The following is a 16143-nucleotide window of genomic DNA, read 5'->3' on the forward strand; positions in this document are numbered from 1 at the left end:
GAATGGACCTTCTGTCGTCACTAGGGGAGGAGACACGTCACCAGGGGGAGGAGCTACAGCCGAACAGGGTACCCGAAAAGTACCCTTGCGGGATTACTAAAGGTAATAGTTGGTGGCGTGGATAGTAGAGGAACTATCCCGCTGGCCTAGCTCCTCCCCCTGGTGTCGTGGCTCCTCCTGACGTAAAGGGTCTCTTAATATTACTAGACACACTTTATTAGTATAAAAAAGATCTTATTTCTGTGTATTTTCAGCTTTCATTTATTTAAAAAGCTGAGCACTGGTCACTGCTCTGTACAGTACAGCACAGCAGTTCTCGTGTTCACCGTCCACTCCACACAGCACTAATAAATAGTGCGTTTCGTGCAACCCAACACCAGGCGCTGCTCTCTCTCACGCTGATTGGTCGCTGACTCGCTGTAGTCCTCTCCCCTCATCTGTCGGCTGCCTCACTGGCAGGCGGCTGCACGGGCGGACTCCGGTCTGCGGCAGCTCCGTGTAGCCGCTCATCATGTGACTGGTGCGGGAGCGGAGGGGTGGGGCGAAAGCTGTCAGCAGGAGCATACGGCGCATAGCTGCTGCCGGGTGTGTTCAGTGTTGCACTGTTGCACATGATGGAGAGGGTGGAGCGCGCAGCCGCGCACACAAGAAGACTGTGCTGATAGCGCCTCCGGGATAACAGTGCAGCGTTATACATAGTGACTGTTTACATATGGGACAAGGATACATGCAGCATAAGGCGGAGAGACACTCATGTAACACACAGCACAGGGGGCGTGGACCTGCTGCTGATACTACTCCGGGCAAACACTGGAAAACAGGGAGGAAGTAAGAAAACGGAGGAGGAAGAAGAGTTGGAAAAAGCAGCAAAGCAGCTGCCAGGAGGACGAGAGTAACAGCAGCACCGGAAACGGGAAAAGGATGAGGCTGGCGCGGCCCCACGGCACCTCTGGCCCCTGCCTGCTCCCTGTGTCCGCCCTGATTCTATTTCTGCTGCTGGTCGGCTGCACCAGCTCCTCCATCAGCCCGCAGGCGGAGAGTAAGTGTCCTACAGGGGCTGGGGGGTCTTTCACCATGGCACACCGCCTCTTACCCATCAGTTAGAGACGAGCACCCTGCTCCTTACCGGTCACCACCAGAGCCTGTCACCCTGCCCATTACCCGTCACCCAGAGACTGGCACAATGCCCCTTACCAGTTGCCATCACCTGTGTTGAAATGTCTTTCTTATTTTTTAACTAGTTCAACACAGGTGATGGCAATCATAAATTAGGAGAAGTCCAGGAACAGAGCAACCTGAAATGGGTCATGTTGGGAGGTATTTCCTTAGGTTCAGTTATGTGGTTGTGTACAGTTGTGCTTCTGATTGTCCATGCAGCCACTAGCACTGGTTTTATCTATCACTTTAACCATAAATAATTTGATTTAGTCTTTGACCACCAACCTTGCCTAAAGCACCCCTGCTGCCTACGCACACAGTTTGGGAACAACTGCACTTCCAGCTGTTGTGAAACTACATATCCCAGCATGCCTTGACATAGTTTTGCTGCCAGTGAATGCTAAAGCTGTGTCAGGGCATGCTGGGATGTGTAGTTTCTCAACAGCTGGAGGGCCGCAGTTTGGACATGCCTTCATTAGGTGGTAGTGCAACTTTAAATGACTAATTAGATCATTTGTAATGAAACCTGTGCACACTTTGTGATAAGCTTGAATATATTTACTGCCACAATGTAATGAGCCCAACACACCTGCCGGTTTGATGCTGAGGTGCCCGACGGCCGATTGGATGACCCGGCGGTGGGGGGGTTCTGTTGACAGGGGAAGTGAAGTTTCTTCACTCCCTGACGTCACCCGGCCCCATAGCCCTGCATGCTAATATGGACGATATTGTCCATATTGGCTTGCAGGCATAAACGAGCCGGCACCAACGATGGACGACCGTGGGGCTGCGCATCGTTGGTGCCTACACACTGAAAGATATGAACAATTTCTCGTTCATTACTGAACAAGATTGTTCATATCTGCCGCACACATCGGCAAGTGTGTAGGGCCTATAACAGTGAGCAATGCAAGTTCCAGTAGCAGATGCAGAGTTGAACATACACCTGTTTGTGGATCATATATTGCATGTTTATTGCACTGTCTATGTCTGGAGATAGATAAATTACTAGTTATTTATATAGCACATACATATTCTACAGCGCTTTACAGAGAATGTTTAGTCCTTTACATCAGTGCCTGCCCCAATGGAGCTTACAATCTATTTCTTACTCACACACTAGGGTTAATTTTTGTCAGGATCCAGTTTATCTACCATTATATTGTGGGAGGAAACTGGAGTACCCAGAGGAAACGCATGAAAACACGGGGAGAATATACAAACGCCAGAGTTAGGCTGATGTGGGAATTGAACACAAGACCTCAGTTCTATGATGCAGCAATGCTAACCATTGCTCCAACCGTGCCATGCAAAATTGTACACATTTCAATTGCATCCACTTTTATGACAGGAGAATTAACAGAGTTATAACAGGGCTTCCTCGCATAGGCACAGTTCAGTGATGGTATGTCAATGCTGCAGAACTAGATTCAGAATAGGGAAAGTGCACAATGATGATGACTAATAGCAAACCAGACTTTGGGCTTAATTCAGATTTGTATGTGTAAACCCGATGCTTTATGTACAAATCAGATGGTTGTGGGGGTTGCACAGACACGAGACCCGTTCTGCGATATCGCTGTTAGCCACAGCATGATTGACGCGCAGACTGACTGTAACCGGGCGTCTGGATCCGACAGCCAGCCTAAGTAAACTTCAGTTTACACAGGCTGACCAGTGCCTGTAAACCGATGGTCGCGATGGTGATCCAAGGCTGCATCCTCAGACGCAGCATTCAGATCTCGTAGATGCATGCAGGAGGCATCTATCGCCTAAAGCCACTTCCTGCTGCATTTTAATTATAATTACATGAATTGCGCAGCCGCATATCTGCAGTTGCGCAATTCCTTACAAATCTGAATTAGGCCCTTAGCCATAGAATGGTGGATGCAGCACAAGTACTACTCTTATACCCCTTTTACATCTTCAATGCCGGATCCCACCCGGGAATTGGAAACGGGTCCTTCCCAGGTGGGATCCAGCATTGACGACTCTCCTACCCCTTTTGGCTGGCTGTCCGACCCGGCAATATGCCGGGTCGGTTGCCATAGCGGCAGGGGTGGAGCCTGCAGCAGGGGCGGAGCCGGAGGTGGTGCTGGGAGATGAGCTCATCTCCGCGCCGCCTCTCCCTATCTAGTAAACGGGTCCCGGGTCACATCGACCCGGGAATCCGTTTACGCAGCCACTGACCCGGTATTCAACCCGGGAATAACACTGCTTCTAACCCGGGTTGAATTACTGGGTCAGGCGACCCGGGAATTTGGACTTGGTGCTTTCACACCGCACACTGACACGTGTCGCCCCGGCAATATGCCGGGTCGATACCGGGTTATTTGTGCGATGTGAAAGGGGTATGATATACCTTGTTTCCATGGATGCATTTAAGCTGCAACATTCACCTGCTTTACCTTTAGCCCTCTAAACAGCGTACTTGAGGGCCAGAGTAGATAGTTGTGCCGTTAATAGACAGTGAAATTGTAGGAGGTGATGTAATGCAGGAGGGTGGGAAGAAGTTCTGCTCAGTCTAATGGTGCCCATACACTTGTCAGATTATCGGTACTATCCTTCGATTTCGACCGCATCTGTGAGAGAAATCGAAGGATTGTATGCACATATAAGGTACCTTTCGACGCGATGCGCGGGCATGCCGGTCGAATATCTCGTCTCAAGATATTATGTGCTGCATGTAATATTTCTCGCGTCGCAGTGCGATCGCATGTGGTTTTAAACCCACATGAGATATATCGCACTGCGATGTGCGATGGGCACCCGCCAGGAGCAACCAGAGGCCGCTCCCACTCGGCGGTGACGTGCCCATCACGTGATTACCATGCGATCTATCGCATGGTAACCACTTTGGCAGTTCAGGTGCGATTTGATCGCACCAGTTCTGCCGGTGCGATGCCCCACGATGTTGGGTTACGGGGCATCGCACAAGTGTATTCGCACCATTAGACATGCTAAGTTTAAGGACTGGATATACACCTAAAGAAAATATGGTCATGTAAGGGAGCAAATTACAATTGACTATTTGCTCCCAAATACTGAAAAACAGACAAAAATGGTTGATCAGATAAATTGCTTCATTTGGTTTAACCTATTTGTCGGAACAACCGTGTTTATCATTTTCCCAGCATTTTGGAGCAAATAGTCATATTTACCAGGTTTTCATTCCAACCAGCCAGATTGGACAATAAATCGTTAGGTGTATGGCCAGCTGAAAGCGCTGGGACATCCACAAAGAGATTACTTTGGAGATAGGTACATTGTAAGATCCCAAAAAGGGTGTTTTTTGTATTGAACAAAACATAATACAGTAGTGTGTATTATATGCAACATTGAAATTACTGATAATCTCACATCTGTATTTTCTCTAACGTCCTAGTGGATGCTGGGGACTCCGTAAGGACCATGGGGAATAGACTGGCTCCGCAGGAGACATGGGCACTTTAAGAAAGAATTTAGATTCTGGTGTGCTCTGGCTCCTCCCTCTATGTCCCTCCTCCAGACCTCAGTTTGAATCTGTGCCCGGCCGACCTGGGTGCCTTTCAGTGAGCTCTCCTGAGCTTGCTGTGAGAAAGTATTTTGTTAGGTTTTTTATTTTCAGGGAGCTCTGCTGGCAACAGACTCCCTGCATCGTGGGACAGAGGGGAGAGAAGCAGCCCTACTCTCTGAAGATAGGTCCTGCTTCTTAGGCTACTGGACACCATTAGCTCCAGAGGGATTGTACACAGGATCTCACCCTCGTCGTCCGATCCCAGAGCCGCGCCGCCGTCTCCCTCGCAGAGCTGGAAGACAGAAGCCGGGTGAGCATGAGAAGCAAGAAGACTTCGAAATCGGCGGCAGAAGACTCTGCTCTTCACTGAGGTAACGCACAGCACTGCAGCTGTGCGCCATTGCTCCCACACACCTCACATACTCCGGTCACTGTAAGGGTGCAGGGCGCAGGGGGGGGCGCCCTGGGCAGCATTTGGACCTCTTTTTGGCAAAAGTGAACATATATACAGTTGGGCACTGTATATATGTATGAGCCCCCGCCAAGAAAATGTATATTTAAGCGGTAGAGAAGCCTGCCGTCGAGGGGGCGGGGCTTCTTCCTCAGCACTCACCAGCGCCATGTTTTTTCTCCACAGCACCGCTGAGAGGAAGCCCCCCAGCCTCTCCCCTGCAGATACACGGTAGAAGAGGGTAAAAAGAGAGGGGGGGGGCACATAATTTGGCGCAAAAATCAATATAAACAGCAGCTACTGGGTTAACATTAAGTTACTGTGTTATTCCTGGGTTAATAGCGCTGGGGAGTATGCTGGCATACTCTCTCTCTGTCTCTCCAAAGGGCCTTGTGGGGGAATTGTCTTGTGTGGTGTGTCTGTACGTGTGTGTTGACATGTCTGATGTAAAAGGCTCCCCTAAGGAGGAGATGGAGCAAATGTGTGTGTGAGGGGTGTCTCCGTCGACAACGCCGACACCTGTTTGGATATGTGTAATTAAGTGCTAAGGTGAATTTATTGCACAAAAGATTAGGGAACAGACAGGGAATCTACCCATGTCTGTCCCTATGTCGCAGAGACCTTCAGAGTCTCTCAATGCTCACTATCCAAAATAATAGACACTGATATCGACACGGAGTCTGACTCCAGTGTCGATTACAATAATGCAAAGTTACAGCCAAAATGGCAGGAAAGTATTCAATATATGATTATTGTAATAAAAAATGTTTTGCATATCACTGATGACTCATCTGTCCCTAACACAAGGGTACACATGTTTAAGGGGAAGAAAGCTGAGGTAAATTTCCCTCCTCTCATGATGAAAAAGAGCGGGAATCTCCAGACAAGAGACTGCAGTTTCCCACAAAGAATTCTCAGGGAGTATCCTTTCCCTACTAGGGCCAGGATACGATGGGAATCTTCCCCTAGGGTGTCAAGTTTGCCCAAAAGGTAGCGCTGACTTAACAGCTATCCTCAGGGATCCTGCAGATAGCGTGCACATTCTGGTACACTACTCAGACTGGCGATTGTGTCGGCATGGGTTTATAGCGCTGTAGCAGCGTGGACAGGTACCTTATCAGCAGGGATTGAGAGCCTAGTATATATAATATATATATATATATATATATATATATATATTAAAGATGCTGTCTTAGATATATATATATAAAAAAGCATGCCCAAAGAGACATTAGTCTACTGGGTTCTAGAGTCAACGCTATGTCGATTTCTGCTTGACGTGTCCTGTAGAATATGCAATGGACAGGTGATGCCGACTTAAGAGGCATATGGAAGGCTGAGGATTGTGTGGAGAAGGGATCTCGGACCTGGTCTCCACAGCTATAGCTGGTAATTCTGATCTTTTGCCTTATATTCCTGCACAGCCTAGGAAAGCAAGACATTATCAAATGCAGCCTTTCGATCACAAAGAAACAAGAAAGTCCGAGGTGCGTCCTTTCTTGCCAGAGGCAGGGGCAGAGGAAAGAAGCTGCACAACACAGCTAGTTTCCAGGAACAGAAGTCCTCCCCGGCCTCTACAAAATCCACCGCATGTCGCTGGGACTCCACAGGCGGAGCTAGGCCCGGTGGGGGCACGTCTTCGAAATTTCAGCCACAAGTGGGTTCACTCCCTGTTGGATCCCTGGGCAATAGATATTGTGTCTCAGGGATACAAGCTGGACTTCGAGGAGATGCCCCCTCACCGACGGCCCTGCCGGCTTCCCCCCACGAGAGGGAAATAGTGTTAACTGCAAATTCACAAATTGTATCTTCAACAGGTGGTGGTCAAGGTTCCCTCCTTCAACAAGGAAGGGGTTATTATTCGACCATGTTTGTAGTACCGAAACCGGACGGTTCGGTCAGACCCATATTGAATTTAAAATCCCTGAACATGTACCTGAAAAGGTTCCGGTTCAAGATGGAATCGCTGAGAGCGGTCATCGCAAGCCTGGAAGGGGGGGGATTTTATGGTGTCTCTAGACATAAAGGATGCATACCTTCATGTCCCCAATTATCCACCTCATCAGGCGTACCTCAGATTTGTGGTACAGGATTGTCATTACCAATGTCAGAAGTTGCCGTTTGGTCTCTCCACGGCTCCGAGAATATTTACCAAGGTAATGTCGGAAATGATGGTACTCCTGCGGAAGCAAGGGGTAACAATTATCCCATACTGGGACGATTTCCTCATAAAAGCGAGGTCAAGAGAGCAGTTGCTGACCAGCGTAGCACGTTCTCTGGAAGTGTTACGGCAACACGGCTGGATTCTAAATATTCCAAAGTCGCAGTTGATTCCTACGACTCGTCTGCCTTTCCTGGGCATGATTCTGGACACAGACAAGAAAAGGGTTTATCTCCCGATAGAGAAAGCTCAGGAACTCATGACACATCTTCAGATGCATCGGTTAATCACCTTATCCCCCAGGGCCAGGGTGTCTCTCCTCTGGTGGCTGCAGAGTGCTCACCTTCTCGAGGGCCGCAGATTCGGCATTCAGGACTGGGTCCTGGTGACCACGAATGCAAGCCTCCGAGGGTGGGGGGCAGTCACACAGGGAAGAAATTTTCAAGGTCTGTGGTCAAGTCAGGAGACTTGCCTTCACATCAACATCCTGGAACTAAGGGCCATATACAACGCCCTACGTCAAGCGGAGACCCTGCTTCGCGACCAACCGGTTCTGATTCAGTCAGACAACATCACCGCTGTGGCTCATGTAAACCGACAAGGCGGCACAAGGAGCAGGGTGGCGATTGCGGAAGCCACCAGAATTCTTCGCTGGGCGGAGAATCACGAAAGCACACTGTCAGCAGTGTTCATCCCGGGAGTGGACAACTGGGAAGCAGACTTCCTCAGCAGGCACGACCTCCACCCGGGAGAGTGGGGACTTCATCAAGAAGTCTTCACGCAGATTGCAAGTCGGTGGGAACTGCCACAGGTGGACATGATGGCATCCCGCCTCAACAAAAAGCTACAGAGGTATTGCGCCAGGTCAAGAGACCCTCAGGCGATAGCTGTGGACGCACTGGTGGCACCGTGGGTGTTCCAGTCGGTCTATGTATTTCCTGCTCTTCCTCTCATACCCAAGGTGCTGAGAATCATAAGAAGAAGAGGAGTGAGAACAATACTCATTGTTCCGGATTAGCCAAGAAGGACTTGGTATCCAGATCTGCAAGAAATGCTCACAGAGGACCCGTGGCCTCTACCTCTAAGATAGGACTTGTTGCAACAGGGGCCTTGTCTGTACCAAGACTTACCGCGGCTGCGTTTGACGGCATGGCGGTTGAACGCCGGATCCTAGCAGAGAGAGGCATTCCGGATGAGGTTATTCCTACGCTGATAATGGCTAGGAAGGACGTGACAGCTCAACATTATCACCGTATATGGCGAGAATATGTTGCTTGGTGTGAGGCCAGGATGCCCCTACGGAGGAATTCCAGCTGGGCCGTTTCCTTCACTTCCTACAGTCAGGAGTGACTTTGGGCCTAAAATTGGGTTCCATTAAGGTCCAGATTCCGGCCCTATCCATTTTCTTTCAAAAAGAGCTGGCTTCTCTACTTGAAGTTCAGACGTTTGTAAAGGGAGTGCTGCATATTCAGCCCCCTTTTGTGCTTCCAGTGGCACCTTGGGATCTTAACGTGGTGTTGAGTTTCCTGAAATCCCACTGTTTGAACCACTCAAAACGGTGGAATTGAAATATCTCACGTGGAAGGTGGTCTTACTACTAGCTTCGGCTAGGCGTGTGTCAGAATTGGCGGCTTTGTCACATAAAAGCGCCTATCTGGTTTTCCATGCGGATAGAGCAGAATTGAGGACCCGTCCACAATTCCTGCCGAAAGTAGTTTCATCTTTTCATATAAACCAACCTATTGTGGTGCCTGTGGCTACTACTGACTTGGAGGATTCCGAGTTGCTTGATGTGGTCAGGGCTTTGAAGGTTTATGTAGCCAGAACGGCTAGGGTCAGGAAAACAGAGTCTTTGTTTATCCTGTATGCTTCCAACAAGCTTGGTGCTCCTGCTTCAAAGCAAACTATTGCTCGCTGGATCTGTAACTCGATTCAGCCGGCTCATTCTGCGGCTGGATTGCCGCTGCCAAAATCAGTTAAGGCCCATTCCACAAGGAAGGTGGGCTCTTCTTGGGCGGCTGCCCGAGGGGTCTCGGCATTACAGCTTTGCCGAACGGCTACTTGGTCAGGTTCAAACACTTTTGCAAAGTTCTATAAGTTGATACCCTGGCTGAGGAGGACCTGTTTGCTCAATCGGTGCTGCAGAGTCATCCGCACTCTCCCGCCCGTTTGGGAACTTTGGTATAATCCCCATGGTCCTTACGGAGTCCCCAGCATCCACTAGGACGTTAGAGAAAATAAGATTTTACTTACCGGTAAATCTATTTCTCGTAGTCCGTAGTGGATGCTGGGCGCCCGTCCCAAGTGCGGACTTCTTCTGCAATGCTTGTATATAGTTATTGATTAAATAAGGGTTATGTTATAGTTGCATCAGGGTTGAACTGATGTTCTGTTGTTGTTCATACTGTTAACTGGGTAAGTTTATCACAAGTTATACGGTGTGATTGGTGTGGCTGGTATGTATCTTGCCCTGGATTACCATAATCCTTTCCTTGTACTGTCAGCTCTTCCGGGCACAGTTTCTCTAACTGAGGTCTGGAGGAGGGACATAGAGGGAGGAGCCAGAGCACACCAGAATCTAAATTCTTTCTTAAAGTGCCCATGTCTCCTGCGGAGCCCGTCTATTCCCCATGTTCCTTACGGAGTCCCCAGCATCCACTACGGACTACGAGAAATAGATTTACCGGTAAGTAAAATCTTATTTTTACATTACATTTGCATATGAATTACATTCTGCCATTGACTGAATATTTTTGAGCTGCCACAAAAAAAAAAGAACAGTGATCTGAATGTATAATTACAGGATAAGTATTCTGTCTAGACTGGTTACCAGCCACTCAAAATTCCGGAACAACATAACCGTAATGTCAGTACCAACATTTGAATTGCTCTGTCGGCGCCATCTAGTGGCCGCTGGCTTGCAAAACACTTGAATTCCCCCCATAGAGGTGAAGATTAGCGTTAGTCTTTTATTATATAAGCAATCTCAATTTGTTTTTCTTAATGAAGGTTATTCAAGAAGACCAGCACATCTAAAAATGGATCAAGCTATTCTATTAATCAACTATGAATTGCCCATTGAGAAGCTTACCATTTATTGGCGTTCTGATCAGTGCTACCAGGTATAGTTTGTTTTTAAACTCTTTCTAACACTATTGTAAAGTACATGAAGGGGAAGCTCTGGATGGTGACGGCATAACCCATGGTATGGTCCAGAGGTGGTTGGTGTTATCTTCACTCAGTATAAAATTGCAACCTATGCAAACGAGTCTTGTTTTGCTCACAGCCTGATAAAGCACTTCTTTGAATATCCCAGACTACAGAGCCATGGGTAGACATTTTGGTGCCCTGTTTGAAAGCGCATTGGTCCTCCTATGCTTCGTCTTTGTTCTTAATTATTTTCTCTGCTCTGGCTGGGGTGGTCTGGGCTTGATCTTCTTTTTCAGTTCCTGTGCTCCTACGGCTGCCGAAGGATCAGACATCATGATGTCTCATTCTCTATTGAGTGTCCCTATAGCAGTACCGACAGAGCACTGGAGGAGGAGAGCCAGGGACAGCCGGGCACACTGCGTGCATATTTTCCATTGTGGCGGGCACCCAGCAGTTCACTACAGGTTAGCAAAATTGCAAGAGCCTCATGAGTATCATTGCACTTTGGGTGACTGCACTGGCCTTCCCCCACTCGCTTCAAATATAATTGCTAGTGGGGTCGTGCATGTGGCTAATGTAAGGTGGTAGCACTGTCATCGGTAATAGTAAAGCAGCCATTGACTGTGTAGCTCCTTACGAAGAGATGGTGGATGGTGGAGACACAAAGCATGATCCAGTCATCCATATCTGTCTTTCTCTATCGTCCTAGTGGATGCTGGGGTTCCTGAAAGGACCATGGGGAATAGCGGCTCCGCAGGAGACAGGGCACAAAAAGTAAAGCTTTTCCAGATCAGGTGGTGTGCACTGGCTCCTCCCCCTATGACCCTCCTCCAGACTCCAGTTAGATTTTTGTGCCCGGCCGAGAAGGGTGCAATCTAGGTGGCTCTCCTAAAGAGCGGCTTAGAAAAAGTTTAGCTTAGGTTTTTTATTTTACAGTGAGTCCTGCTGGCAACAGGATCACTGCAACGAGGGACTGAGGGGAGAAGAAGTGAACTCACCTGCGTGCAGGATGGATTGGCTTCTTGGCTACTGGACATCAGCTCCAGAGGGACGATCACAGGTACAGCCTGGATGGTCACCGGAGCCGCGCCGCCGGCCCCCTTGCAGATGCTGAAGTCAGAAGAGGTCCAGAATCGGCGGCTGAAGACTCCTGCAGTCTTCTAAAGGTAGCGCACAGCACTGCAGCTGTGCGCCATTTTCCTCTCAGCACACTTCACACGCAGTCACTGAGGGTGCAGGGCGCTGGCGGGGGGCGCCCTGGGAGGCAAATGTAACCTATATAAAGGCTAAAAATACCTCACATATAGCCCCCAGAGGCTATATGGAGATATTTAACCCCTGCCTGGATTCACTAAATAGCGGGAGACGAGCCCGCCGGAAAAGGGGCGGGGCCTATCTCCTCAGCACACGGCGCCATTTCCTCTCACAGCTCCGCTGGTCAGGACGGCTCCCAGGTCTCTCCCCTGCACTGCACTACAGAAACAGGGTAAAACAGAGAGGGGGGGCAAATTTATGGCGATATTTTGATATATATAAAGCAGCTATAAGGGAGCACTTATTATAAGGCTATCCCTGATATATATAGCGCTTTTGGTGTGTGCTGGCAAACTCTCCCTCTGTCTCCCCAAAGGGCTAGTGGGTCCTGTCTTCGTTAGGAGCATTCCCTGTGTGTCTGCTGTGTGTCGGTACGTGTGTGTCGACATGTATGAGGACGATATTGGTGTGGAGGCGGAGCAATTGCCAAATATGAGGATGTCACCCCCTAGGGAGTCGACACCAGAATGGATGCCTTTATTTATGGAACTACGGGATAGTGTCAACACGCTAAAGCAGTCGTTTGACGACATGAGACGGCCGGACAATCAATTAGTGCCTGTCCAGGCGACTCAAACACCGTCAGGGGCTGTGAAACGCCCTTTGCCTCAGTCGGTCGACACAGACCCAGACACAGGCACTGACTCCAGTGGTGACGGTGACGAATCAACCGTATTTTCCAGTAGGGCCACACGTTATATGATTTTGGCAATGAAGGAGGCGTTACATTTAGCTGATACTACAGGTACCACTAAACAGGGTATTATGTGGGGTGTGAAAAAACTACCTATAGTTTTTCCTGAATCAGAAGAATTAAATGACGTGTGTAATGAAGCGTGGGTTGCCCCTGATAAAAAGCTGATAATTTCAAAGAAATTATTGGCATTATACACTTTCCCGCCAGAGGTTAGGGAGCGCTGGGAAACACCTCCTAGGGTGGACAAGGCGCTAACACGCTTATCTAAACAAGTGGCGTTACCCTCTCCTGAGACGGCCGCACTTAAAGATCCATCAGATAGGAGGATGGAAAATATCCAAAAAAGTATATACACACATGCAGGTGTTATACTACGACCAGCTATAGCGACTGCCTGGATGTGCAGTGCTGGGGTAGTTTGGTCAGAGTCCCTGATTGAAAATATTGATACCCTGGACAGGGACAATATTTTACTGTCGTTAGAACAAATAAAGGATGCATTTCTTTATATGCGTGATGCACAGAGGGATATCTGCACACTGGCATCACGGGTAAGTGCTATGTCCATTTCGGCCAGAAGAGCTTTATGGACGCGACAGTGGACAGGCGATGCGGATTCAAAACGACATATGGAAGTTTTGCCGTATAAAGGGGAGGAGTTATTTGGAGTCGGTCTATCAGATTTGGTGGCCACGGCTACAGCCGGGAAATCCACCTTTCTACCTCAAGTCACTCCCCAACAGAAAAAGGCACCGACTTTTCAACCGCAGCCCTTTCGTTCCTTTAAAAATAAGAGAGCAAAGGGCTATTCATATCTGCCACGAGGCAGAGGTCGAGGGAAGAGACAGCAACAGGCAGCTCCTTCCCAGGAACAGAAGCCTTCCCCGGCTTCTACATAAGCCTCAGCATGACGCTGGGGCTTCTCAAGCGGACTCGGGGACGGTGGGTGGTCGTCTCAAAAATTACAGCGCGCAGTGGGCTCACTCGCAGGTAGATCCCTGGATCCTGCAGATAATATCTCAGGGGTACAGGTTGGAATTAGAGACAGATCCACCTCGCCGTTTCCTGAAGTCTGCTTTACCAACGTCCCCCTCCGAAAGGGAGACGGTTTTGGAAGCCATTCACAAGCTGTACTCTCAGCAGGTGATAGTCAAGGTACCTCTTCTACAACAAGGGAAGGGGTATTATTCCACTCTTTTTGTGGTACCGAAGCCGGATGGCTCGGTAAGGCCTATTCTAAATCTGAAGTCCTTGAACCTGTACATAAAGAAGTTCAAGTTCAAGATGGAGTCACTCAGAGCAGTGATAGCGAACCTGGAAGAGGGGGACTTTATGGTATCCTTGGACATCAAGGATGCGTATCTCCACGTTCCAATTTACCCCTCACACCAGGGGTACCTCAGGTTCGTTGTACAAAACTGTCACTATCAGTTTCAGACGCTGCCGTTCGGATTGTCCACGGCACCTCGGGTCTTTACAAAGGTAATGGCCGAGATGATGATTCTTCTTCGAAGAAAAGGCATATTAATTATCCCATACTTGGACGATCTCCTAATAAGGGCAAGGTCCAGAGAACAGCTAGAGATGGGATTAGCACTGTCTCAAGAAGTGCTAAAACAGCACGGGTGGATTCTGAATATTCCAAAATCCCAGTTAATGCCGACAACTCGTCTGCTGTTCCTAGGGATGATTCTGGACACGGTTCAGAAAAAGGTTTTTCTCCCGGAGGAAAAAGCCAAGGAGTTATCCGAGCTTGTCAGGAACCTCCTAAAACCAGGAAAGGTGTCTGTACATCAATGCACAAGAGTCCTGGGAAAAATGGTGGCTTCTTACGAAGCAATTCCATTCGGCAGATTCCACGCAAGAATTTTCCAAAGGGATCTGTTGGACAAATGGTCAGGGTCGCATCTTCAGATGCACCTGCGGATAACCCTGTCTCCAAGGACAAGGGTGTCTCTTCTGTGGTGGTTGCAGAGTGCTCATCTATTGGAGGGCCGCAGATTCGGCATACAGGATTGGATCCTGGTGACCACGGACGCCAGCCTGAGAGGCTGGGGAGCAGTCGCACAAGGAAGAAACTTCCAGGGAGTATGGACGAGCCTGGAAACGTCTCTTCACATAAACATTCTGGAACTAAGAGCAATATACAATGCTCTAAGCCAGGCAGAACCTCTGCTTCAGGGAAAACCGGTGTTGATCCAGTCGGACAACATCACGGCAGTCGCCCATGTGAACAGACAGGGCGGCACAAGAAGCAGGAGTGCAATGGCAGAAGCTGCAAGGATTCTTCGCTGGGCAGAGAATCATGTGATAGCACTGTCAGCAGTGTTCATCCCGGGAGTGGACAACTGGGAAGCAGACTTCCTCAGCAGACACGATCTTCACCCGGGAGAGTGGGGACTTCATCCAGAAGTCTTCCACTTGCTGGTAACCCGTTGGGAAAGACCAATGGTGGACATGATGGCGTCTCGCCTCAACAAAAAACTAGACGATACTAGTGGTTCCGGATTGGCCAAGAAGGACTTGGTACCCGGAACTTCAAGAGATGATCACGGAAGATCCGTGGCCTCTACCTCTAAGGAGGGACTTGCTTCAGCAGGGTCCCTGTCTGTTTCAAGACTTACCGCGGCTGCGTTTGACGGCATGGCGGTTGAACGCCGGATCCTAAAGGAAAAAGGCATGCCGGAAGAAGTCATTCCTACTTTGATTAAAGCAAGGAAGGAAGTAACCGTGCAACATTATCACCGAATTTGGCGAAAATATGTTGCGTGGTGCGAAGATCGGAGTGCTCCGACGGAGGAATTTCAACTGGGTCGATTCCTACATTTCCTGCAATCAGGATTGTCTATGGGTCTCAAATTGGGATCTATTAAGGTTCAAATTTCGGCCCTGTCGATTTTCTTTCAAAAAGAATTGGCTTCAGTCCCTGAAGTCCAGACCTTTGTTAAGGGAGTGCTACATATACAGCCTCCTGTGGTGCCTCCAGTGGCACCGTGGGATCTCAATGTGGTTTTGGACTTTCTAAAATCTCATTGGTTTGAACCACTAAAGAAGGTGGATTTGAAATATCTCACATGGAAAGTGACCATGCTTCTAGCCCTGGCTTCGGCCAGGAGAGTGTCAGAACTGGCAGCTTTATCTTACAAAAGCCCATATCTGATTTTCCATTCGGACAGGGCAGAACTGCGGACTCGTCCGCATTTTCTCCCTAAGGTGGTGTCAGCATTTCATCTGAACCAGCCTATTGTAGTGCCTGCGGCTACAAGTGACTTGGAGGACTCCAAGTTACTGGACGTTGTCAGAGCATTAAAAATATGTATTGCAAGGACAGCTGGAGTCAGAAAATCTGACTCGTTGTTTATATTGTATGCACCCGACAAGATGGGTGCTCCTGCGTCTAAGCAGACGATTGCTCGTTGGATCTGTAGCACAATCCAACTTGCACATTCTGTGGCAGGCCTGCCACAGCCTAAATCTGTAAAGGCCCACTCCACAAGGAAGGTGGGCTCATCTTGGGCGGCTGCCCGAGGGGTCTCGGCATTACAACTTTGCCGAGCAGCTACGTGGTCAGGGGAGAACACGTTTGTAAAATTTTACAAATTTGATACTCTGGCTAAGGAGGACCTGGAGTTCTCTCATTCGGTGCTGCAGAGTCATCCGCACTCTCCCGCCCGTTTGGGAGCTTTGGTATAATCCCCATGGTCCTTTCAGGAACC

The 16143-nt window shown here is 48.9% G+C and overlaps 1 protein-coding gene across 3 annotated transcripts in view; it reads left to right on the top strand.

Moving 5' to 3' along the window:
* Positions 1 to 412: 412 nt before the first annotated feature.
* HGSNAT (heparan-alpha-glucosaminide N-acetyltransferase) overlaps positions 413 to 16143 on the top strand; it is a 123221-nt gene continuing 107490 nt past the window's right edge. The window contains exons 1-3 of one of the 3 annotated variants that reach the window (XM_063919976.1): positions 413 to 1039; positions 10276 to 10388; positions 10713 to 10880. In XM_063919976.1, the coding sequence (XP_063776046.1) occupies positions 922 to 1039; positions 10276 to 10388; positions 10713 to 10880 (399 nt within the window). In that variant the 5' untranslated portion in view covers positions 413 to 921. The remainder of the gene's footprint in view (positions 1040 to 10275; positions 10389 to 10712; positions 10881 to 16143) is intronic. The other 2 variants (XM_063919974.1, XM_063919975.1) reach the window with 2 other exon arrangements.

This window comes from Pseudophryne corroboree, chromosome 1 (assembly GCF_028390025.1).
Source record: "Pseudophryne corroboree isolate aPseCor3 chromosome 1, aPseCor3.hap2, whole genome shotgun sequence".
Taxonomy (NCBI): Eukaryota; Metazoa; Chordata; class Amphibia; order Anura; family Myobatrachidae; genus Pseudophryne; species Pseudophryne corroboree.